The sequence below is a fragment of the Pavona decussata genome, unplaced genomic scaffold (genome assembly GCF_977016875.1).
Source record: "Pavona decussata unplaced genomic scaffold, jaPavDecu1.1 SCAFFOLD_156, whole genome shotgun sequence".
NCBI lineage: Eukaryota > Metazoa > Cnidaria > Anthozoa > Scleractinia > Agariciidae > Pavona > Pavona decussata.
Genome location: NW_028145568.1, coordinates 5,324,012 through 5,350,215, shown reverse-complemented (window position 1 = coordinate 5,350,215; position 26,204 = coordinate 5,324,012). Strand labels below are relative to the sequence as shown.

Sequence of the window (26,204 nt, the reverse complement as noted above, 5' to 3'; positions counted from 1 at the left end):
TTGGATATTGCAAGAGAGAGTTGTCATTGCCCTTCCTTGTCGGCTTCATCATAGTCGTCGAGGGACTGTAAGCTTCTGTGGCCTGTAACTGTAATGATATCTGAGCCCTCAAGGTTTGCTTTCTTCAGCTTGCTGACTGTTGTTTTTCTTACACTACTCATCCAGTTGTTCATTCGCTTTTTCTTCTTCTTGAGCGCTTGTTTACGTTTTTGGTTTGTTTAATTGCTTCTCCGTTCGTTTGCTCAGTTCTCCTTGCTATTCATGGGTATAAACATCTTATAAACAAATAAAATCAAAACACTACAACCGAAGAGGTAGGTAGGTTAAATCAAAGGAACAGAACTTGTGGTGATATACCTTGCTCGACAGTTTTCGGCCTGCCGATCAACTTCGGCGTCACTTTCTGGATCTCCTCGGAAAATAAACGATCATATCATTTTATCAGCACGTCTCAAAGTCAATTAGGGGTACCTGTCGTCATCAAAGGTAAGTTATTTTATAGCCTAATCCTTCCATGTACCCGAAAATGTCGGCCAAGAAACGCTGTCACCGGAGAGAAATAGAACCAGATGGGACTTAAAAACTCCATAAACCGTAATTTTAAAACAATATGATTATTTGCAAACCATACTAATAAATGGAATTGGTTACGAAGCCTGACAAAATTCTTTGTTATATGTTTTTTGTTAAAAGTTTTGGCCTTGACCGTGCACAGACGACAATAGATTTTAAAATGTGTTGGAGCAGCTGACCAATAGAAACGTTCCTGTACTGTGAACGTTAAAACAAGGAATTGTGCACGGTCTTGGCCCGTTCAACATAAATTGTACCATCATTGTTGTCACGGCAAGTTTCATAGCTAGTCCCTCAGTTAACTATATTCACAATCAATCAAAATGTCATTAAATTTGAGTAAAACTCAAAATCCATCCTGTTTTCACATATTTCTCAGCACTATTCTTAGACAATTCACAGCTTGAATGCTAGAGTAATTCATCATTGGGCATATGGAATATAATTTGATCGCAGTGTAGTGGTGAAATTAAATGTTTCGTCAGTTTAAAAAAACTGCTTGTTTTGAATGCGTGGGATTGCTTCCATTTTACGCGATAGCCAGCAAAATGTCATTTCAGATGAAGTGTTAAACATTACACAAATCAACACAATACAACCAAAATATCTAAGCACTCTTTCCGTTTGCAGACGAGAGATGTTTTGGTAGCTACTAATTTGGCCTTCAATTTGGGTTATTCGATGCCATCGAGGATGAAATGTATTTTCTGTCTTTAACAAAATTAAACAGGTATTTTGAAAAACAAACTGCATCACGAAATACAATAAATATGTGCGAAAAGTAATTTCTTTCATGGTTACCATTTCCTCAAAATTTTCAGGCATTCCTCCTTGATTACATTTTAAGAATTTTTTGTCATGTAGGCGTCCTGTAAGGGGCACAGTAATGACGTACTTTCAGCTGTCAAAATTCAATCGTTTTGATTCAAATGAAGCACGTGTAATTGCCACATGGGGTTCACTAGAATTATTGTAAAGACCGTCGCGAAATGAAACTTTAATATGTTTTCTAGGCTTTATCACTGGTAGTAAGTAATTTAAAGATTATTTTGTCAGGGAAGACGTTAATTTAAAATAAAATTATCACATTATTGCTAACTTCTTCGAACTTCCATATCTAAGTTTCCGTTATCGTCTTATCTGGCCAACATTCGAGGTCTTTTGACATATTTTTGATACAACCGGTGGACCGAGAGATAACGTAAGGAAACCTTAGCAGGGTGCGTTTACCAGTAGATGTCTCGCAATAAGACTTAATTTGCGCATGCGCTAGAGGTGGCGCCTTTAAAAATCTTTGATAAATTTTCAAAGAACATTGGACGTTTTCTATTCTCGCCAAAGTCGTTCACAGTGTTGGGATAAAGTGCTTGAAAGCAGGGGTGCTTACCATTTACATGGAAAACTCTTCTCAGAATAATTGTGAGGGGAAAAACGCTGAGGCAAAATGGAATGTACGTACATTTTTTGCTTTACGGATTGCACGATTAAGTGACGTCTGGGTAGTGTAAACAGTTTTTGTATGATTAAGAGTTTCTTATTAACGTTGCATATCGGCTTGTGTTTCGTAATGTTAGCATTAGAACCACTCTTGTTAAATCCCTTCGGGTTCATTAATTTGACCCAATGAAGTTTTAATTTTCAATTGCTCCAAGATTCTGACCTTAAATGTCTGACTCTCTATGACAGGGAAGAACTTTGGCTATGAAATTTACAAAGAAATCAAAGGAGAAGAAGAATTTAACAGGAAGATGAAGGAAGTAAATACGGTAAGAAAAAGTAATCAGGTAATTGTTTTCATTCAGAACTCAATCAATCAATTGATGTCATGTTACATCAGTTATCAAGTTAAATATTGTTTATTTAGTGATTTATGTGTTGTTTAGTTTCAGTTGTGTTAGCTGGTTTTGCGATTCAAGCTGGTTCAAAGTCCGGCTGGTTTCTAAGGATATTTATTTTTCTGTTTTTCCAGTGATGTCATCTCCCTGATAAAGTATGAAGTGTTTTTTATAAAGGCTCTCGTGACAGACATACTTAGAAGTTCTTTTCGACCTTGGCTCCATGATAGCGTCAGTTTTCTATGAGCTATCTAAAAACACGAAAATGATATTAAAAAAAACATGAGATTAACTGTAAGGAAGTTAAGTTGTTTTGTAAATTTAAAAAACTGCCTGTCAAAAATTGGTTGCCATGGTTACATTCAGTGAACTCTTACCTACCATTCCAAATTGTTCCGGGATAATTTCTGAAAAAGTCCCGAAGGTTAGTGCCGTTTGTGCAAATGTAAACGTGCAAAATGTGATCTGGTGGACATAATTTGGGGTGCCAACCTCATTCGTTATTTATTTTAAAAGCAAAATTGAGTTTCTTGCAAAGTGGCTGTGTGTTAACATGAGGTTTTATGTTTCCAGCATGTCACCGACCGACGAAGGGCTTAAGGTTCTGTTGGTTGATTATTATATGTATAACTTATGCGTTGCCCGTATATAAAGTTTTTGCAGCGGGTGGACATTCTAATTCTATTTTAGGGACACAAAATCACCATTGAGGTGGAAAGGCGCGTGTGCTGTGCTTTTGCTCAGCTTTATTCCCGTTTCAGAGGGCAACTACCTTATCAGTGTACGTGGTCGCAGTAGATGGCCCAATGGCAATTATCAGTGTAGTAAGACTGAAAAACCCCGTGTTCCCTTTAAATGTGTGAAATTATTATGATCTCATGTCATACTGCGATTCCAAGTCATGTTTATTCTGAGTGCCAACGAAAATAAATTGCACGTCCGCACGGCAAACATATCATTTTTATCATTTTTATCTCTCCGTTACTGATGTCTTTCCTGTGTTGCAATACATGTATAAATAAAAAAAGGATGTGTGTATGCCAAACATGTTTAATTCAAAATCATTTCTGTAGTTTCAGATTCTACCAAGCAGTATTTTTGATGATGTCAAGCTCCGTATCGAGATGGAGAAAATCAAATTTATGTTTGGCGCTGCTGCGTGGTCAAAGGGTAAGCGCCCAACTCATGCTGTCGGAATAGGAGCCCAGGGCATTGCCACAATCGTAGCTGATCCTCAGTTCCCTAACTGTGAGTTCTTCACTCCTGGCCGTTCTTTTCCTGTATGCCTTCGTCATGCAACTTTTAAGTCTATCGATGATGCGGGGTTGAATTTCTTAAGCGCCTCAATACGATTTGCTGACAGCGATGCAGAGAGTCCGTTGGACATTATTATGTCAACTGGAAGATCCACTATATTCTGGGATGTACAGGGTATATATGATGCACTAGAAGCTATTCGAAGTGGTGACTTGAAAGGATATTATCTGAAGAGACCTGATTAGTAAGTATGTGTTTTAATGTTACTGATTAGGGACCTCACGGACTTGCGGGGCCGCCATATTTTAGTTGAGTTAGATGACACGTGTTGGACAGTTGTCACTTCATTTTCATAAGAATGTTTAAAGTTAAAATTTGGAACTGTGTTTAAGGCGGATTTACAACAGAATGTATGTTTTTTCTTCAGGGATATTCGAACACACACACAGGAGGCTTTCAGCATTGGAGACAGGGCGATAATTAGCAGGAAGGGAAGATTGGGAAACTGGAAAGAGATGATTAAAAATATAAGTATTCACCCCTCTAATATCCCCTCGTACCAAAAATAATTAATAACATTCATCCACTTCCCCCATCCTTTAGTTCTCCTATTCTGTTTCCTCTAATATCAAGACTTCTGACAGAACACGTGTCGTTTCATTAGCTGAATTGCATGGTATTTTACTAGGGAACGAACAAACGTCAAAACCGTTCTCCACATATCCACAATCTGATTCAGAATCTGTTGACACAGAATCACTCACTTCAGTGGCTCCAAACCACTTGCGTCTGAAGATGAAGCCATGTTGACATCCTCATTGAGAGTATTATCCATCTCATACTTCCCCCATCGTGTGTACGGCCCAGAACCCTTTCAGTTACTGCTCGCTTACCTCCATTAATTCTCAAACCCTGTCGCTTCACTACAGTGTATGCTGCTTACTCGTCAATGCCTTGCCTCCCTTTCCATCTGTCCAGCAAATTTCTGGTAGCGCTTTTATTGTTCTGCCCTTTTCTCTGCCTTTGTTTCAAGGCACTCAAGCTGTTGGACAAAAATGTTTCATGTGCTTTCATTCACAGTGTACATTCCATATTTTTGTTACTGGTTGAGTACAAATAATTTCTTTACCTGATAGTACTTGGCCGTAAAGTGAATCAGTCAACTGGATCAACTCAATGGATCTTCCTTCCATTAGAGCTACACCGATTACTGCGTTCGTTCGTTCATCCACGTTCTGTGCAGTCATCGGATGCCCTACGAATGCAGACTCCATCATTTGAGACTCGAGTAGTTTACATACTGGCACAAACAGTCCTGCCACTTCAATATTGCACACCCCTGTTTCTGACCCTTATCTGTGAATTTTAAGATATTTACATGTGAAACCTCTCGATCAAACATTTTTAAACAGTTTACCCATCTCGTCAATATTCTCTGGAAAGTTGCTTGGTTTAAGCTTAAAAGCTTTTCTGAGAGATCTTCTCACGGCTTAGAGAATACAAGGAATTTTGTGACTAGACTCTTTGGGCTACGAAACAGCAGAATGTAGACCATTGTGCAGATTGTTCTTTCTTCCTTCCTGTATTTGAAACCAAAACTCGTTACTTTAAATGTCTTCATCATCCGAAATTGTACGGAAAAAGTTCAGTGGTGTTACACTCTCGACAGAAAAGTACGTATCCCCTTAGGCAGAGAGATTGGTACGCAAAAAGCAGATGGCAAATTCTTTGGCTAAACGAATCTGTTCTGATCCCCACACAGTACCAGGACATTACAATATTAGAAATTTGCTAGCATAATTTGATCAGATAATTTGAAACAAACCCATGATTTCTGACGCTTAGCAGTGCCCTTTGCAGTGCGCTTTCCATGCTAAGTAAACTATCTCTTATACATAAAGGTTACAGTTCCAGACAAAATAACAATACAAACAAAGATTAACTCGTTGTCCCCTCCCCGCTTCCGCTGGTCAGTACCCAACCCCCTCCTGCTAATTATTACATAGTCCCTCCCGCTGGGGGTCTTCCGATAGCTCATTTCCCCGAGGAGTATGCGGAATGACATCGGTTCGATTACCGCAATGGAAAATGATGACGTCACATTACATGTATTTACGTCATGATTGCCAAATGGCGGCCACCTTGGATCCGCAATCTTGGATCTCTGGAAAAACGAAAACTGACCAAAACCAAAAAAGGAACACTAAAAGCATAGTCAGAGTAGGAAAAGTAATTTTTCTTCATTTTAAAAAAGGGCTTTTTCAAACATTGGTTGCAATTGTAACATCAAAATCATTGAACACATCAAACTGGAATAGACCTATAGTTTTGTGGTGTTGCCGTTGTCGTTGAAACCCTATCAAGACCGGGCATTTTGTTTTTTTTTCCCAGGGGCCGGGTTCGCAAGTATAAAAGCTATAACAATGAGACTTGGAAGAGAGATAGTACGTCAAAAGACGTTTCTTTTGTGGCTTGCAACGAGAAGTGATGACGTCATATGACGTTCTAATGACATCATAATTGTCAAATGGCGGCCATCTTTGATCCGCCATCTTGGATTTCTGGACTTCCCAAAAACTTCAGGAAAGCGCCGAAATTGAACGAAAAGTAATCAGAGCCAATAAAGGAACACTAATGTGAGCTAGAAACATGAAAGTTACCCAAAGTGATTTTTCTTCATTTTAAAAAGGGATTTTCTATTTTCTGGAAAAAAAAATCCTGTCAAAAATCAATTAACAGTAACCGGCGATAAATTTCTGAAAATTGCTGAAGTTTCAGGCCGGTCAATAATACTAAAAGTATTCAGGTTCAAAGTCACCGCGAGGGTTAAGATCGCGCATGACTCTGCCTATGAATATCTACATTAGCCAGATTTCTGAGACAGGTGTTCACTCACATCGATGAATTTCTGAAGTCGGTTGCGCTGAAAATTTGTACAAAAAAACTTTGATGGAATTATATCATGATTGCTGTTTTGATGTGTACACCTCGTTTTATCAACCCACTTCTCGCTGTTTGGAAATTGGATGAAACAATCTTCCTCTTGTTTGATATACTACTTATACAATGCTAGAATGTTTTAACTTCAAATTTCAGCCTTGCCAGTAACATTGACGGTATACGTCGTGCACCGGAATCGTTTTACGACCAGCGGTATTACTCAGAGATTATCCACGATTTTAAAGCCTTCGATGAAGTTGAACGTTACGTCAGATTTCGACTGATGCCAGCTGATGAGACACCGGAAACAGGTTTGCTATCAGAAGAAGATCAGAGGAATGTTTGGTAAGGGCTTGTTATATTTTTCTATTCGTTTAACTTGTATACTCACTCACTTACTCACTGTATGGATCCATTATTCCTTTCTCAGTGTTAATGGATATGCTTATCGTATTACTTAACTGTAGGGATCAAAAGAGGTTGCCATCAGAAACTAGAAGCAAAGATTATCTTAAGGAAGAGTTCAAAGAGAGGCTTTCTCGCGGACCAGTGAAATACAAACTTCAGTTGACTCTACATGAGCCCAAATCAGATGATCCACCAGACATTTTGAATGTCGTGAGATACTGGGACGAGGCCACTCATCCCTGGTTGGATGTGGCTGACGTCACACTAATGGTGCTCCTAAGCGCGGATGCTACGGAGGAACTACGCTTTAACCCTGGCAATCTATCACCTTGTCTTGAATTACTACCAGCGCGCTCTATCTACCACCCTAACTGTATAGTTCATGTAAGAAAGGAATTGTATCCAAGGACGCAAAAAATTCGATCACTCAGGAGGTCAGGCCAAGCACCAGATAACGTGGCCACCTATAACATCAGTGTGGAGACTGGGAGCCAGTCAAGAGCTGGAACTAATGCAGACATTTCCGTGTCGCTAACAGGTATTTAGAGCTGATACACTTCAAGAGCTCTCCTTGCTAATGTATTCAAATATAGCTTCGTGGCATGTTAAGATTGCTATTCTACACTTTACATCCAGCTGCATCGATCGACTACTTCCGTGTCGTTATTACCACTGTATGATGACTTATGGTGCTAGTAGAGTCTAGCTTCTTTACCTGACTGTGTAGCCAGACACACACACAGTGTAGTGAGCTGGTGTTTTGCAGTCGCTTTTCCTAGAAAATGTCCTCAATGCCCACTGAAACTTAGTTAAACTGAGGGCGTTTACCATTTGTCAGAACTGTAAAACTGAGAATCGAATGGTTCATTTTGTAGGCATAGTGCTAGTGCTGCAAAATCTTGAAAAATAATCACTTCGAAAATGGTCCGTGTCCGTTTGGAGAAAAGAAAAAAAGAAAGAGAGAAAGAAAGAAAAATGGAAAATAGTTTTAAATCCTCCTTTTTGATCACTCATGGAATGTGTCACACGTCTTTCATTTTGCTCCAAGTCTATGTTGTTATTTCTTTCCTTTTACAGTGTACTAACTTTTGTCGACCACAGCTATTTTATTTGCTTTGCCACTTACATATGTAATTTCCGTATTTTTGCCTATATTACTGCATATCTGGAAACACGTTTCAGGAACAAAAGGTAAAACGGAGAAGATTCGTCTGGGTTCCTGGCGCAATGATTTTGAAGCAGGACACACGAATGAGTACATGATACAGGCGATGGATGTTGGTGAAGTGCTGATGATCCAGCTTCACAACAATAGCAGTGGCTGGTTGAAGAATCCTGATTGGTTTGTGAACAAAATTTTCGTGGCCAGCTCAACACAAGAGAGAGCCTTCCAGTTCCCTTGCTATCGATGGGTAGTGTCAGATGTGGTTGTTTTTCAAGGACAAGGTATTTCAATAACTATAAATGTAAAGGTTACGACATATGGGAGGTGTTAACTCCAGTTTAAGCAAACATATTAGAATTGCCCTTATTATCTGTGCCAAACAACTGCCTACTATGCGGTTTAGGAGAAAATAACGTTCACGAACGATATGACCAATGGCATTGTGGCTACTGGGAATTTCTCATTGTTGTCTGAGATACCATACTCACTACAAAAAAAACGCAGCAAACTGAGAGTATTCTATGAAGAGTGAAAGACCTGCTGGAGAGAAAAATATCTTGATAACTATTTAATATATTACTCTAAATCCCGGCGCACAAGTCCTCCTAGGATGTGATTGGGTGCTATTGTTTATGCCTTATACATTCATCTTTACAAACTTCTGATATTTAAATATATGGTGCGGCCCTTGTTCTGCAACAGATTAAAATTTCTTTACAGAATTGTTTCATTACATTATTGCAGGCTTAATTAGGAGTTCTTTGTTCTCAATATACCGTTGATTCTCGAGGCCTTGGTTTTTGTCAACACATTTGTGACCAAGACCACGTATTTTCTTTGTTTCCAGCAACTGAAGTTAACGTAGCTGGAACCACACTTTCTGGAGAAGCTAATACGCATTATATTTTTATTTTTTAAAATTTGCCGAGGCCCATTGAATCCCCATACTTTTAATTATTTCATTTTGTAGCTCTTCTCCCTTCCCATAACCAACCGGAAGTCATCAGGGCTCAGCGAATTCTCGAGATTCAAGAACGTAAAGAGAAATACTGCTGGGGACAACTTCCTCCTGGAGTAGTCAATTTGCCGGGCTTTATTCACGCCGCCAAACATGACGATCTTCCACGAGATTCACAATTCTCAGAAGAGGCATCACGCTCGTTTCACATAGGTACTCTTAAAGGAAAAATTAACCTTGGTCTGTCTTACCTCTGCACTCTATTTGACAGCTGGGAGAATTTTGACAGCTTTAAGAAGATCTTCACTGGTTGGACAGGCGACATACCTAAAATTTCTCGGGATGATTTGTGGATGGAAGACCGAATATTTGGCTACCAGTTCCTGAATGGTTGCAACCCATGCGTCATTGAAAGGTGCACCGAGTTGCCAAGTAACTTTTCTGTTACAAATGACTTGGTTAAAAACGTTCTCGATCGAGGGATGACATTGATGGAAGAGATTAAGGTATGATTAATCTCACCTGATATAGTTTGAAGCTTCTTTCAATTTATGCTAAAAGCAAGAACAAATGTTCTTTTTTTTGGCAGACCACATTGCATCCCATTTGTCATCAAAACTGACACGTTTTTTGAATTTCTCACCATTAATTAATAACCTTACTGTTTCCGTGGCAATATTAGTCTACTACTATTGCGTAGGATCTTGGATTTAAAGAACAATTCTGCGGGAGATTACATACATTAAGTTGTACTCAACTGTACTGACGTCCTTATTAGCCGGATGATTTCCATATTTATTTTTGTAAGCTACATCCAACTGGATACAGTACGAATGTGGAAAATCCCAATGCAACTCAATAATAGATAACATCACTTCATACTGGCCCGCTGACTTGCGGCTTGCACGATAGACACAACAACCAAATATCGAAATAACTAACGTAACCGTTCTGTCAATCAGGCTGGACACGTTTACATTGTTGACTACAAGGAACTCGTCGACATCAGACGCAGAGGAGAGGACGGCAATTCAAAGTTGAAATTTTACACAGCAGAGCCTCTTTGCCTATTTTACGTCAAGAGCTGTGGAGACCTGGTGCCTATTGCCATCCAGCTGTTCCAGCAACCGAGCGACACCAACCCAATATGGACTCCTGACGATTCTAAATATGATTGGCTGCTGGCAAAGATGTGGTTCCGTAATGCCGACCATCAAGTTCATCAGGTTTTAAAGCGTTTTATTTAGTAAAGCAACCTGTATCGTTCATACAACAGAAACTAGTTTATTAGAAGCCGTATAAGGGACTCGTGGGCCTCATTGCTTTCAGGTAGTAGTAGTTTGGCATTAGTGGTATTACCATGAAAAGAGCTTTTAGGGCTAGGGTTATGTACTTTGATGACTCAAAGATCAGTTTCGGTGTACCTCCACTAGCAAAAGCCTATCATGTGTAGTGTAACTAAATCGTATAAAGGGTACCATACATTTAATCTCGGTGTATTCACATTTGATTTCGATCGCACGATTTTATCGACAAACACAAATAAGCAAACAAGCAAACAAAGGAACAGACAAAGTTACATCTTCCGATTTAATTTCGTAATTCAATCAAATTTTTGATAAAAATAATAGCCAATCATATCAAATATGAGCCTTTAGTCTGCATATTCTGAGAAATAAAGTAGTATTATAATAACGACACTTCTTTTTGGCTTACATCCACATCTTTGAAATTACCGTCGGACATACAGTTATCTTTGTATGTCAGTAGGAAGTGTCCTTTGTTGAAAAATTGTGGTTAAAGTTTCACACTTGCCATCGAACCTTGATGTTTCCGATCAGCGAACATCCCTCAATCAACCAGCCAGCAGAGTGGTTTACTTTCTAAACAAACGTAGTTACAGCAATTCAACTAGTAAATAACTCTAGACACTTTTACTTCCTGTTGTTTCATACAGATGGGAACCCATCTGATGAAGACCCATTTGTTAATGGAAGCGTTTGCTGTTGCTTTATGGCGCCAGCTGCCGTCCATCCATCCTATCTTCCAGCTTCTGTTTCCTCACCTTCGTTCTGTTATTGCCATCAACACTATTGGCAGAAACGAACTCACGGCAGAAGGAGGTATTGTTGACAAGACCCTTAGCATTGGAGGAGGAGGCCATATTCAGCTGTTGGAAAAGACGTACAAGAAGTTCAAATTTGAGATGCTCTCTTTCCCTGACATGTTAAAGAAGAGAGGAGTGGATAATACCAAGAAATTACCCAACTACTATTACAGGTACTTTTACGTAAACTGAGTGATCAAGTTTATTTTCTGTTAGGCAGTTTGTAATGATAAGTGCAAAAAAAATACAAGGAACAAGGAAGAGATGTGAAGTGAGGCTAATTGTACACGAGCAATTTTATTATTTTACAGTTTTGACTTGTTCATGGGTAAAGGGTGACCACATGTGCATACCCGTATACAACCAGCCTAAAAAGGTTGAGCGAGGGCGGAGGTGAGAAATGTCTGTGAGTGTCACTTTGGGAACATCTGTTCCCACCGGAGCAAATATTAATCCTTATGGGAAATAAACAGAAACAAATCTCGTTAGGAATCACCCATTGATCTGAATTGCTTTTCTCAACAGGGATGACGGCCTTTGTATGTGGAATGCCATCTCTAATTTCATCGGGGAATTCGTGAACATTTTTTATCAAACCGATGATGAAATTTCCAAAGACCACGAGTTACAGTAATGGGTGATGGACATTCACGAAAATGGTTTTCCCGTAAGAGAAGGAGATGTCGATCACGAGTTTTCCAAGAGCCTTGAAACACGTGATCAGCTTGTTCACGTGCTGACCTGTGTGGTGTTCGGGTGCTCGTGTCAACACGCAGCCGTGAATTTTCCTATGATGGAAATAACAACTTTCGTTCCCAATGTTCCACCTGTTATGCGCCTTCCTCCACCCACAAGGAAAAATGAGGCAACCCTGAAGAGCATCATGGATACGCTACCCAACAAATCCCAAGCGGGATGGCATATTGCTACTATGTACACACGAACGAGGATTGCTGATGATGAGGTAAGTTTGTTCAACAATATCCTCCCATGACAGGTAATACGTTGTAAGAATGGACATGAACTCACCCGTCAAGTATGTGCATTTGCACATCTCCAGACTGAGGTACCAACCAGCCCTGCAGTGGACAGCTGTTTCTTCCTACTTGGAACTTGTCAGCACTGCGTAAGGCATGGTGCATAGAAATGGGGGAAAGATCTTACTTCTCCCACCTCAGTGATCCAAAACATGCGGTACACGTGGTGGATCTCTATAGACCAACGCACCAGTAGACGTCCGGAGAAATAGGATCTTTCTCCCATTACCCACCATGCCTTACGCTGTCCTGCCGAGACCCCCAACTAGGACGAAATGGCTGTCCAATGCTGGGCAGGTTGGTACCCCAGTCTGGAGATGAGAAAATGCACATACCTGAGTGTAAGTCTATTACTGCAAATATCATAACAAACGTTATGTAAGGCCGGGTCAAAAGTGCTCTAAAATTATATTTGTCAATACGAAAGTATTGACAAATAGTCACGATTCATTGCTTGCTCCACTTTCTTGGGGGATTCTATAAGGTTTGATAACATCCATACGATTTACCTAAATTTCTTCAGGAGGCTACTTTCTTCAAGATCAAAAGTAGCTTGTCAGTAACGTTATTCAGTCTTTTTTGAATTCTGGTTTAACGCACACCGATGAGGAATTTAATCCACATGTTGTCCCTCCAAATCCTAAACAGTGGAACGACAAGTATGACGTCATATTACGTGGTAATTACGTCATAGTTACCAAATGGCGGCCATCTTGGATCTACCATTACGGATTTCTTGATTTCCCCAAAACTTTTAGGAAGCGCCAAAATTGAACGAAAAGTAATCAATAATATGAGCTAAAAACATAAAAGTTACTGTAAGAAAGTAATTTTTCTTATTCAAAAATGACATTTTCTATTTTCTGAAAAACGGTCGTTCAAAAATTGGTTGCTATGGTAACATCAAAGTCACTGATTAACACTAACCAGCCACATCAAATTGTTCCCAGATGAATTTCTGAAAACGTCAGTAAGTTTCATGGCATTTGCACAAATACTAAAAACAAAGTTATTCAGATTCAAAGTTGCCGTGGACAGAATTCCCCCCCCCCCTCCCCGATCTAGCGCAAATTTAAAGGGACACAGTCACCTGGTGCACACGCGCATTAGGTACCATTTCTTAGCTGATTTGCATATCACACTTCATCACAAGTCTCGCGCTGAGAAGCGCATCCTTTGAAAAATCTAAACAAACCTTGTCGAGTCGAAGTATTTGCCAGTCAAAATTATTATGGTGATTATAGACCTAATGTCATTTTAGAACACTCATTTTCTTGATACCATGGAGAATTTACTGATGGACTTGTCCAGGGAAAGTCAAACGTCAACGAATACCTCTGAAGTCGAAGAATCATAAAGGGTTAATCGTTTATTTCGGTATCCGGTCGTGTGAAAAATTATCTTAGCTGTTTCTACGTTTCACAGTATTTGCGTGAGAAGCAAATTGAGTTCAAATATTAGAGAATGTGTCAATTTTAGAACTTAGCGAATCAACTGAGTTGCAGTGTAGCGAAACGACTTTGTAGCGAAACTACCGGTAAGCTTTATTTCTGCTTTCAATCATATATTTCGCTTTTATAATTTCGTTTCTACAACTTCTCCGTTATCTAAATTTAGGAACCAAACCCATGTCGATGCAAGAACGCTTACTCGACCCGTAGAAAACAAGGTTCTACTGCAGGTTTTCCTTGTCGAGGAGATAATGGACTGTGTACGGAAGCTTGTCTTCGTCTGAGCTCCAAACCAAGCAGCCATGACGCGTAGTTCGAATCGTTTACGAAGATTCTCACCGCACGAACCTTTCGCCAGGTTACGAAAATGTAATTTTCCAAATATATATAATGATGATTTGTTCTCCAATGTTTTTGATTGATTTCTCTCGTTATTTTAGTCAACGCAGGCGATTTCTTCCGCCCGGCGCTTTCACGTTTCCCACCTCTTCTTTTCATGTTCCGTTGGAGACGCGATCCATACTGTTTTTAACCAAATATTATAAAATAATATCACAGGATGAGCAAAAGCATACTCAGAAACAGGTTCCCAGTAAAAGATTGAAAATCCAATAAAACACTGGGAAGATTGAAGCGGATTTCTGATGCCGACGCGTACTTTTGATTTCGGGTTGAGGTGGACGCTTTTCAAAATTGACAAAAACTAGCGTCCAGGTCAGCGCGGTCACAAAGGTGACTGTGTCCCTTTAAGAGAGTTGTAAGAAACAAAGATTGATGCTGGGTTTTGTGAAAAATAAGTTACTATATTTTCTCACCAGTCTCTGGCTCAAAAATCCAGTTACTCCGTGTACCTCCACTTAATTAGTTTCCGTTCTGGATGATGAAAATAAATCAGTGGCAGTCACTTTTGAATGAGGTCTTTATCCAAAGGCCAAATGCCTTTTTGTTGACATCTCTGGGACATTTTGCTACATAATTTTTTCTTCTCCTATCTTGTCCCATAGCGATTCATTGGTGATTATTCCCAGAGCTTACTTACCGGCGAAACCGTGGAAGGTGCTATCTCTCGTTTCCAGTCCTCACTCCAGAAGATCTCTGATGCAATCAAACAACGTAATGCATCTGTGGCGTTTCCTTATGAATACTTGCTGCCGGAGAGAGTGCCAAATAGCATCGCGATTTAACTTTAGCTTGAAGAAGAATTTTGTTGAGAGCCTTTTTGGTTGCCAAGCACAAACCTTACGCCCCTGTAAAATCTTCGGGGGATACCAGAAACGGCCGTCCCAAGATCCATTCATTCCATCAACGTTGTCCCATACAATCTCGACTGCAATCTGTACTAGGAGTGCGTTCTTTCTACGTCGAACCCAATAAAAATAGTACACATTACACTTATGTATCTAGAAAAGAAAAGGAAATCCTAGTGGAAATTAATGAACCATCGGCAGGAGATCTGAATGTTGGCACAACTTGCGGAAATAAGTAAAGAAAAGTTTTGGTATTTATTCTTTTATTTTTTTTTTCATTTTATAGTACTATTCCGCTGACTTTGAATATGAATTCGCACTCAAGTCTTGCGTATTTCATTGTATTGATTTGAAGGAGTTTTATTGAAGCACTTTTGCGTTTCTTGATTGATTGATTGATTGATTGATTGGTCTCAGTAACATTCACATAATTGTGTTATCATAAGCGAAACCAGTTTCTTTCTTTTACCGAAATTCGCTTAAATCGCCGAATTTCATTTGTATTATTTTTGTATGAAACTGTATTCTTAAGGACGGTGCCTACTATTGTTACTGCGCATACGTTCTGCGCATCTCGAGATACTCGGGTTTCCTATGGGTGGTGCCTACTAATACAGGGATAATTTTGCGCGGTTTCAAAACTATACGGAGAAAGCAGAACTTAGCAAGTGCTTTTGGTATCTCAAAATGAAATTGGGGGTAGCCATGCATTTTTCAGAGATAATTAAGCCTCAATTTAGGGAAAAAATCCCATACATTCCTTTATATTTTGGCACTTTTTAGAGGTATTATGGCTTCATTATCTCTGAAAAATGCGTGGTTCCCCCCAATTTTCTTTTTGGATTCCAATAGCCCTTGCTAAGATCTGCTTTTCCCGCATAGTCATAAGCCGCACAAAAATACTTCGGTATTAGTAGGCACCGTCCTTAACTTGACCAAGATTCAGCCTTCCTATCTAACACTGGTTTCGGTTCTTGGGCCTAAAACTTGCGTGAATGTCGAAAAGAATTCTTACTCTAACCGCTTGTAATTTAACGGAAAAATCTGTCGGGGTTTTTTAAAGATATCTCGATTTATGAACTTTTTCATTCATCTGCGCTTTAACAGTTTTCAAACACAAATATCTTAAAATCGGAGACACCCATGAAGCTCAATATACATTTAGAATGTTTTGCGATGAGGAAAGACCTTTAACAGAAAAGACAAAGTGTCAAGTTTTATTTTGCCAGACATATTGATGAAAATGCGGGAATAAACAAAATCACCCCATAAATTTTGATTCGCTATTTACTAGAAAACGCTCATACAGATTTTTTTTTCAAATTTCGCCTAAAACTTGTCTAGATTGAGTAGTTTAAATCCCTAAAGTTTCGCCATAAAGTCTGACTAGATTTCGAGATAATCGGCAATGTTTAAAATGAGAGGCTATGCGCTTCCGTTGCTATGGTAATAGCTGTTGCTTAAAGACCGATGAGAAATGATGATGTAGTATGAAGGAGATCAAAGTTTATCTTGTATGCGAGATTGTAATTTCAAAACTTCCACCCTAAGTCCAAAAAAACTGCTGCGAGCCTCCTTAATAAACTGAGTCTACAGTAAAAAGTCACGCGCCAGCGTCACAACAGTAACAGTAGACATTTATTGTTTAAATCTGCATTTCTTAGCTTATTATGTAATGTTGAAATAGTTTGGGAGAATGACAATAAATTTCCAGATAATTTGAATTAAAAGCGTTTGCTTAATTAATAAAGCCAATATTAAAATAAATGAATATGATAAAAATTCTGACTTCTTATAACAAAAAAGGCTAGTCTTGTCACCTACAATGTAAAGATTCCAAATAAACTGGCCAACCAGATTCAAGGCCTTGTTTCTCCGACGCCCTCAGAAAGAGGCTGCAGCAAAGCGAGGCAAACAAAAATACAAAATAATACTATCCACGCAAGCACCCTACGGAACCCTTATTTGGCTTGTCAAACAACGCTTGTATTCACTACAAGGGGTTGCGTGACGACCTTCCCCGGCCTGTAGACAGTTTGGCCACTTTTTTAAACGAATAAGAACAAAAACAGAGGTCTTCAAAAACCGATGACCCTAAATCCCTAAGCGATAGAAGTTTTCCATCGTGAACAACCAGTTATACTGAAAACAAACGAAATCTCGAGAAAACTTTTAGATGGAAACTTTTAAATGGGTGAATGCTTTTAAAAAGTGAACAGCTTTCGTTTCCAGCCAGATTGAGCCAGATTTCGTTTCCAGCCAGATTGAGCACAGTCTTGGCTCACTCTACTTGTCTCATACTTTCTTTTATGATACATTAATATATATTTCTTTAAATAAGAGATTCATACGCTTGTATCTACTCCAGTCCTAGAAGATATATTATAATCTGAACTACAACTATTATTATTGGCTGCCATACAACTAGGTATCGGATCCAGTCTAACAGCTGCCCAAATAGGACGTGAGGGCGCTCCCATCTGGAGCCTGGTCAAGGAAACTAGGCAACATTTCTACTTTAAAACTAGAGAAACTCCATTAACAAATTAACACCAACGAGCAACAAAAATGAGATTATATTAATTGATGGTCACATAAACGTATTCTGTTAAGATTAGAAAATTACTGCATGAAATTCTATACTCGGCAGAAAAACAGTATCTTTTTCTTTTTTTAACAAAGGGACCGTAAAGCAGATTTTCTACTATACTTGTTTATCAGGGGAAACAAGTAGCTAGCCTGTGCAGCTAGAGTTTCCGTGGGGTTCTGTCTGCTTTTCGCTGTTTGAATGCGCGGAAATTTTGTCGTCCTAATATCCACGCGGTCAAAAAGAGAAAATGCACAAAATCCCGCTTGGTACGCAGACTAACAAGTAGCTGCTTTGGTCGCAGTCCTGTCTGTGGATATTGTACCTTAAAGTACTTTATTTGTGCTAACTTTAGCAGCAATAGAATGCAAAAGAAACTCTGACCAGACGAGAGCGGAGCAGTCCAAATTCATGCATTTACCGATCATCCGTGGCAATTGTGCTTCGGAGTGGATAACTGGGTCGCCTGCTATGCGATAGAGACATTTGCATGTGCCTTTTTAGCGGATTTTTATTTCAATTAATACTATTTATTTATTTATTTTGTACTTTTTGCAACTTAGCGAGGTAGTTTTCATCTTTCCGCATGTTATTCATCTTCGCAGACGCTATACCTGGTCACCAACTTTTCCTCTCTAATTTGCTTTGTCGAATTTTTTCCCGCCCGTTTCGACTTTTTCCTCGTCCCCCCCCCCCCTCCCCCCCGCGGGGTCTCCGAGGATGAGTCGTCGACTGTGAGTGCAAAGTCTGCGGCATCTGGGGCAACTACTTAAATTTGTTTATCCTTGAGTCAACGTCGAACTCATAGTATATTAGGCTTTGATAAATTCTGTACACAATTTCCATCAACGAATGTAAATATATATATGAAACATATATTTTGAACTGCGGATGAAAGATCAAATAGAAGAAAGATCCTCGCAGTTACTACGCAACTTAAGCAGTTGCGAACAGAAAGCCTGAATTTTTTTTTTCTTTTCGCAACTGCTTAAGTTGCGTACTAACTGCGAGGATCTTTCTTCCATTTGACAATTTGTATCATTGGGTCGAGCAACTAAAAGTAACGCTGGGCATCTGCAGTTAAAAGGATACGGATTACAGAACATCCTCTTGAGATCAACCTTCTCCTTGCAGTACGGACATGTCTGCTTCTTACCAACTATACACCAGCCACGGATACAGAATTCGTGGAATCTGGTGGAACGTTTGGTTAAGGACAAGTACCACACTCTTTTAAGAACATAATATTTTAGCTTACGTCGATGTGAAGTAACTTGACACAGTTTGAAAATAGAGAAAAACATTAGTAGAAACACGTAAAGGACTCTTAACGATCAAGGCTGAACAATATCAAAATACAACGCGTACACTAGTCAGTCCTGTTGATCCAATTCTATAGCCTGCAAGCGCTAATCAGGCTTCCTTGTTCAGGGATCAAGTACATTTACTGAGCGGCCAAGTCACGAGCCAAATATAGGGGGGAAAAAAGCCTGCATGCAAGCCATTGATTTCAGAATGCAACAGCTGCAAGCAGCAGCATCTTACATATGCCGAATTTGGGTTGTTTTCACTTTTGCTTCAAAATACCTCATATTTTGCGTCTGGTCTACAGTTTATCCAAAAATGTTGCCTCCGCTTCCACGTCCAACCGTTCCTAATTTCGATGAAAATTCCAATGACAACGACGGGCATTTTCCAAGACCATTTTCTCAAAAATGAGGGACGAAACAGTGAAAAAATACGAGACAATGTTTTGGGTATAAATTCTTGACCGCACGCCAAAAACATAAGGCACCACTCAGTTATCCATCTCTGAAAATGATCTAATATTCGACATAACGAGGTTATGCTTCCAGCCCATCAATTGAGCGCTAAATGCGATAAAATTGCCAAGGCTGTAGGATGATCAATTTTACATTCTTTTAGGCTCAGACCCTTTAAGTAAGGATACAAATGACCGCACGAAAGTTTGTAAGTTTTCTCAGGTCCATCATCATCATCTTGCTGCAACATAAGTTCCTGGCCACACACAGCGCAAATGTTAGTCTCCAGGCTTCTACTGGGAAGACCACCTTTACTGGTATACTAAAAGCCACAGAAAAACAAAAAACATATAAATTTACCTATTCAAATTTCACATTGTTAAAAAAATTAAATAAATAAATAAATAAAAATAAATAATAATAATAATAATAATAATAATAATAATAATAATAATAATAATAATAATAATAAAAAATTCACATTGCTGTAACTATAGTTTGTTACATTTTTTCTATTTAGCCACCCTTTCTTACAGTCCTTTGGACAAAGAACTAGAAAAATAAATATGGTTATGTCAAGTCTCTCCACACCAGGATCTTGATCACATACTTTGTGACTCGTTCACACTCCCAAACATATTTTATTCCTAAATTTAACCAAAGTCACGGAATGGCTTCCTTATCAGTACAGGGGAGTTTCCATTCTCCGCTGACTTTCTGTCCTTGTTCACCTATTTACGGTACCTTTCAATAAACTCTAAAGTTCAAGATTCAACCAATAACAATACAACAATAATACAACTGTTACGTTCTTCACTGCCGTCAATCAGTGAACGAAAACAATGAAAACTATTACTGCACTTACACCTAGTTTTGATGCAATTTTATCTGCACATATCTCAGCAAAATCCCTCCCTAGTACTCCAAAATACAGTCCATAGAACAGAACAGTTACTCCAAATTCCATGGCAGTGTCAGGCTTGACTCTAAACATTAGATTGATGCCAAACATAGTGAGACAAACCACCATGTAACCTGCTATCCCCAGGGCATAGGTAGCTTTGTGTACTAACAGGAACCACTTGTAAACCAGTCTGCAAACAGAAAAGCACTCATGATTAAAATTGAAAAACTACACGGACTACTCATTGCAATATCAAAAATGTTAAGTTTAAATCACCAACTCTGGTTGGACATAGAGAACAACAACATTCCAAGTAGACAAGTGTTATTTTAGACATCAAAACACTTAAACATGTTTCAAATGGAAGGCAAATTTTTGTTTTGGTGTTAGTTCAACAAGTTCAACAGAGTGAATCTATTAATTTTTGAGTGCTGCCTGTGGTTTAAACACTGGACTTGGGAGAGATCTAATACCAGATATTCCCCCAAACTTTAGCCTCCCTCGCAGACATTCTTTTGGTTTGTCACACCTCTTTCCTCCACAATGAAGAGGAGAGATTGTGTGACAAGCCAAAAGGGTGCCTGTGAGCCCTGGAGGATACTAAACTTCTGCCCATCATGCAATGCAAACACTTGACGGCAAGATTTGCATATGCTGGATTTTTTATATCATACAGGTTCAAGGCAAACAAAGTAAAAAGGGTCAACTAATTCTTAAGCTCATCTTTAACTCATGAATGAATTTACATGGTTTTGGTGAGGGCTTTGATGACAGGTGATCACTTGCTTGTTCACTCGACCACTCATTTAAACTTGTTCTGTTTATCATTAATTTAAATCTGCAGACTGGGTTTATTCTACAGTGCTGCATTGAGGGATTAGTGAAAACAAATTATTTATATTAACACATAAACTTTGCACAAGTGTGTCAATCATAGCACACAAAATTAATTTCACCAAGGAAGGCTATGTTCCTATTTACAAGAAAGACTTGACAAATGAATTACTACCGACCTACAGTAACTTTTTGGATTGTTTTTTTGTTGTTTTGGCTCAGGTTTGTCAAATGTTGACTCAGTCTCCTATTTTCCCTCATCATTGTTGAGATTGCATGCTTCAACTGAACTGCCACCATATTGGTTTGTAATAGTAAGTGCAAGGCAAGGGCCCCGCTTGGTAGTTTCGACACTCTCCTCGGGTTGCGCTTGCCATAATTACAAACAGAAATGTCAGTAGTTTGAGTGTTTAGCATAAGACCTCAACAATCACATGCAAAATAACTGTAAACAGTCTAGGGATCTTTTCACTTTTTTGTGGCTCATCTGGAGAAAAAAAAAATTATGGGCAAGACTTCTGTTTTTATCATTAAACAAAGCACAAAGCAGCAGAGGAAAGATCAAGGCTGCAATATTATTTCCTTCAGCGAGGAACTGAAGGCCCCATGAAAAAATCTGGCAAATATAACCTAAAATAACAAAAAGCGAACTAAAAAGTACTGTAGGTAGTACATTGAAGACAGCAGGGATGGCACAGTGGTGATAGCACTCATCCCCCACAAAAGTGGCTCAGGTGCGATTCCCAGACATGGCGTTATATGTGGTTTGAGTTTGTTGTTGGTTCTTGTCCCTGCTCTGAGCATTTTTCTCTACGTCCTCTGGTTTTCCCCTCTCCTCAAAAACCAACATTTCTAAATCCCAATTTGATCTGGAGAGTGTCCCTATACAGTAAAGCACATTTGATCATTTTGTCATGGAATTATGTGCTATTAATACAAATTCATAATACACGTAGGTTGGCTATGCAAGCCCTTCAGTAATTTTAGTTGTTATTCAGTTATTCTAATTCATATTGAGCAAACATTGCAGCTTACCTTGGAGTTGTCGGTGTTAATGGTTTTCTTGTGGACTTGAAAACAATAAATCCTGTTAAAACCGAGAACAGTGCCCAGGCAGACAACATGCGCCAGAATTTGAGTTTGATGTTGAAATATAGAGGAATTAGCCACATACCAACCAGTGTCACAGCCTTCAAACAGGAAAAAAAAAATGTGGGTACATTATGACAACAATTGTGATACTCATAGATGTATTTTTCAATTGATGACACAGACATATCTGGAAAAAGAAAATCCAAGTACAGCAGAACCTCGATTTAACAAATCTCTATATTACAATAATTTATTAATGAAGTCCTTGGTATAATTAACAATTATTCCAGGAGCACGCGTTAGATATGAGATGATAGTTAGCCAACGAGGCGCATAGCCCCAAGTTGGCTATAATCATCTCATATCCAACAAGCGTGAGTGGAATAATTGTTTTATTATTTAACAATCAAGTAATATTGGTAGGCCTTGCTAATTTTCTTTTTAAGAGCAACCAGAAAACAATATTATTTATGGACGCTACTTCTCGGGCATGGTATAATGACTCATATACCTTGGCCGCTAAGCCAATCAAAACCCTGGAAATACATTATACAATGATCCAGTTTTTAATAATGAATGATATTCTCTGACCCAGCCTTATAAAATTTATGGAACAGAACCTTGATATAATGAACTCTCAAACCAATTTTACTAGTTCCTTGGCACTTCCTTAAATCAAGGTTCCACTGTTCTCCCAACAGGAGTCAAACCTATGACCTGATTTCTAGTTCAGATGCTCTACCCCTGAGCTACAGGAGATTTGTGGGAGCTAGGCCAGGCCAGGCTTAACAGTCACATACTGTAACATCACAGTTTTTTTCAATGTTGATATAATTTAACAATGCTGATATTGTTTACATGTAAGTGACAATCCATACAGTCATGTTGTTCCTAACTTGCAAAGATAAACACTGTATGGACACATTTTAGGAGAAATATTAGCCTTCAGGTTTTACATTAAAATCATATCAAGAGGAGACCTCATTATACAAGCCTTTGGCTTGCTGAAGTCTCCTGCCCACTCATTATTTATTACACAATCTTGTAAACTAAGTGAAAGTCGTTTTTCTCTTTGTTTGTAAGTTCTGTAAAAATGCACTTTATGAAAGTAAGAAATTAATGATATAAGACTTGAATGTGCAATTTTGTAATTATGAACTAGTGGTGAAAATAAGAAAATAAAAATAAAAATGGTTATTCACATGATTTACATGTACCTGGAATGATTTGTAGTGGTATTTTTTCCACTTCACTAAAAGAACCTGTGCGACTACAAGGGTAGAAAACAAAATAAGGACCATCTCCATATGCATGGCTTCATGACCTTTGTGTTTAGCATGCAACTTCTCATGCTCTAGCCTGTTGAAATTAAGTACAAGAACACCAAATTAGTATACATCATGGCTTATAGGGCGGCGTTAGGTGATTAATTGGCTTATAGGCCCTGTTTAGGCTAGGTGCCTGTGCCAGGACTCTGTGCCTAGGTACTGAAAAGGATAATGATCAAACTCCTACATGTAGGTGCCCAAGGAGCAATTGCATTTCTCCATCATTCATTAAGCACCCACCATTGTGTTTATTGTGTTGTAGGAAGGCATGAAAAATGACAGGACCTGACAAAAAACTGACAATCTTAAAACTAGCCATACACCTATACTTCAAAGATAGGATATGAAAAATGGATCATTAAGTACAAGCAAACAACCTACAATTGGCCCATCTTGTTGTTACAAGCTCTATCAAAGATCTGTGAAAGGGTTACCAATAATCAATAATTGACATCCTCTCTTCTCTCAAAGGAAAGGTTTACCAAATGCCAGAGTGGAAATACAGGTAAGGAATTGCATTCAACTGAAACACTAGTCCACACTTCAAACAACTGATGCAACTCAACGGCATTCATGAAAAAGAAACTAATGGCTATGGTGCTGTTAGACATAAGTGATGCCTTTGATAGCATCATTTGCAATATTTTAATATCAAAGCTGCAAGATGGGTACACCTGGGTGTAGAGAAACAATATAGAGTGAAGTTTCGTCACTGGTTGACAACAACAACAACATCCTTTATTTTTAAACACGATAGTAGTTAAAGCAACAGAATTGCCTGTGGGGTTGTGTATCTTACTAAAATTAAAAACATGTATTAAAATTAATAACAATCATATACATGAGAATGAATGTTCAGTGAATGACACAGGCATACTCGGAGGAAATCCAAGTGCTCCTATCAGGAGTCGAACCTAAGACCTTCCAATATTATTACTAGTTCGGATGCTCCATCACTGAACTACAGGAGACTCATGGGAACTAAGGCCATTAAACTAGGTTCATGGGGCAAATATCCTGGATACTGCTGGGATTGGAATGTCAACATGTGGCATATACATGCGCATTTGGAATAAATGTGATGGAATATTTTAAGCCTGCTGAATAAATGAGAATGATGCATTATTCAGTGAATGACACAGGTATTACCGTATAAGCAGAAAACGTAAATCCGAGTGCTCCTATCTTACACATTAATACAACGAATTTCAAGTGACAGAAATGATCGAAGGATTTTTTTGGGTTTTGAAATTTTTGATTCTGGGATTTTTTGGGGTAAGAAAATTTGGCAAGTAATTTTTTGGGTGGCTTGTAGGGATTTTTTTGGGTATTCAAAACAATCTGAAGATTCATGGTAGTACCTGCATATCCCGGCCGCGTTGTAATTCTGCATGATGTTATTGTTGAAACAGAAGATGTTCTTGGGTGGCTCAAGTGTTGTTAGAATGACTACCAGGTGTGGAAAACATAACTTCAGATGGTATGATGAATAAACAAACACAGACATTCAATTTCTAATGTTTTCATTTTTCGTGTTATATCATTTAATGCTCTCTGAAAATTTTTAAGGCTCGGAAATTTGGCATGGAATTTTTTGGGGGTTAATTTTTGGTCCAGGGATTTTTTTGGGTTTTGTTGGAAGCCCTAGGGATTTTTTTGGGGTTTTGAATTTTGCCCCCATTCGATCATCCCAGTCACTTGAAATCCGGAGTACCCCCTGGGGTGACATGATGCAGATACAAGCCTCAAACCAGTCCAGCCTGCTGATATGTCATACAGCAGTAAGTTGGACCCAAAACTCTGGCACGCTAACCACTACGTACTTTGTTTCCAAAATATTATTTGCATCTGCATGCTAAATGAACGATCATAAGTGGAACCAAATGCATATATGCTCAGATAAGCAGACCTGTTATTAAGCCTGTTTTGGAGATTAGCCGGCTCCACTAGGAAAGTAGTCAATCACTACAAAGAAATTGCCAAATTCTTGTTTTCTTGTAGTAATTTTTTAACTTTAAGAAGAAGGCTGTCTTCACTGCAGCTGCCGGCCATTAAACAGCCGGCTGCTGCTTATTAAGACTTAATGAAAGTCCTACGTGATGGCCAAGATCGATATATACCTCCATAACTCTTCCTTACTGAGGGGTCTGACACTTGGAAGAGAAGCATTACTTTCAATCTGGAATGCAAAAAGGCACAAAATCAATACTATTACATGAAAATCAATGTACACCACCAGCATATAAGTGTCCATCAAGCCTTTAGCTTGCTACAATTAGCTATAGATCACCATCTTTCATGCATTTCGTTTTTATGCCGACATAAACAGCAACAAAATTACCACAAATGGTTTGTACACCTTTTCCAACAATTAGAAAAGCCATCAGGCTGATAAAAAGACTAGAAAGCAAATAAAGAAATCGAAAGTCACAAACCAACACTTCCTTCACGAGATCCCCGGTATCACCATCCGCCATCTTGAATTTTTACGTGGCTATATACAGCGGAAAACTGGGGCGAGAACAAAGGTTAAACGGAAACTGAAAAGGAAATGCTACGAGATTTATACACCAGGATGAACGATGATAGGACCATTCTCTACAGAGTAAAGAATAAGAATATTGTCGTTAAAGGGTAAAACGAGACGCTTACTCGTGCAAATCTCGAAATTATATTTTTGCATTATTGAAAAGATTTGATTAAAGGCTTGGTTACCAA

General features: G+C 38.7%; 2 protein-coding genes and 1 long non-coding RNA gene across 4 annotated transcripts in view; 1 reads left to right on the top strand and 2 right to left on the bottom strand.

The window, feature by feature from the left end:
* LOC146465492 (uncharacterized) overlaps positions 1-15,907 on the bottom strand; it is a 168,288-nt gene extending 152,381 nt beyond the window's left edge. Inside the window, exon 1 of the long non-coding RNA XR_014868240.1 lies at positions 15,514-15,907. This is a non-coding gene — a long non-coding RNA (uncharacterized LOC146465492). The remainder of the gene's footprint in view (positions 1-15,513) is intronic.
* Positions 1,715-15,402, top strand: LOC146465493 (allene oxide synthase-lipoxygenase protein-like). 2 transcript variants are annotated; one of them, XM_085128664.1, is made up of 11 exons: positions 1,715-2,024; positions 2,260-2,339; positions 3,482-3,909; positions 6,762-6,950; positions 7,073-7,551; positions 8,196-8,459; positions 9,149-9,642; positions 10,099-10,362; positions 11,094-11,416; positions 11,769-12,207; positions 14,736-15,402. In XM_085128664.1, the coding sequence occupies exons 1-10, from the start codon at positions 2,018-2,020 to the stop codon at positions 11,875-11,877; spliced, it is 2,637 nt and encodes an 878-aa protein (XP_084984790.1). In that variant the 5' UTR covers positions 1,715-2,017; the 3' UTR covers positions 11,878-12,207; positions 14,736-15,402. The 2 variants fall into 2 exon arrangements, with proteins under 2 accessions (XP_084984790.1, XP_084984791.1); XM_085128665.1 differs by lacking the exon at positions 14,736-15,402 and adding an exon at positions 12,241-13,122.
* A 687-nt stretch (positions 15,908-16,594) lies between the features above and the next one.
* LOC146465491 (E3 ubiquitin ligase RNF121-like) lies at positions 16,595-26,150 on the bottom strand. Its single transcript, XM_085128425.1, has 8 exons — positions 25,922-26,150; positions 25,607-25,665; positions 23,376-23,517; positions 22,102-22,256; positions 20,194-20,422; positions 19,517-19,650; positions 18,658-18,759; positions 16,595-17,458 (listed from the first exon to the last, which is right to left on the bottom strand). The coding sequence occupies exons 1-8, from the start codon at positions 25,961-25,963 to the stop codon at positions 17,338-17,340; spliced, it is 984 nt and encodes a 327-aa protein (XP_084984551.1). The 5' UTR covers positions 25,964-26,150; the 3' UTR covers positions 16,595-17,337.
* Between the last annotated feature and the right edge of the window lie 54 nt (positions 26,151-26,204).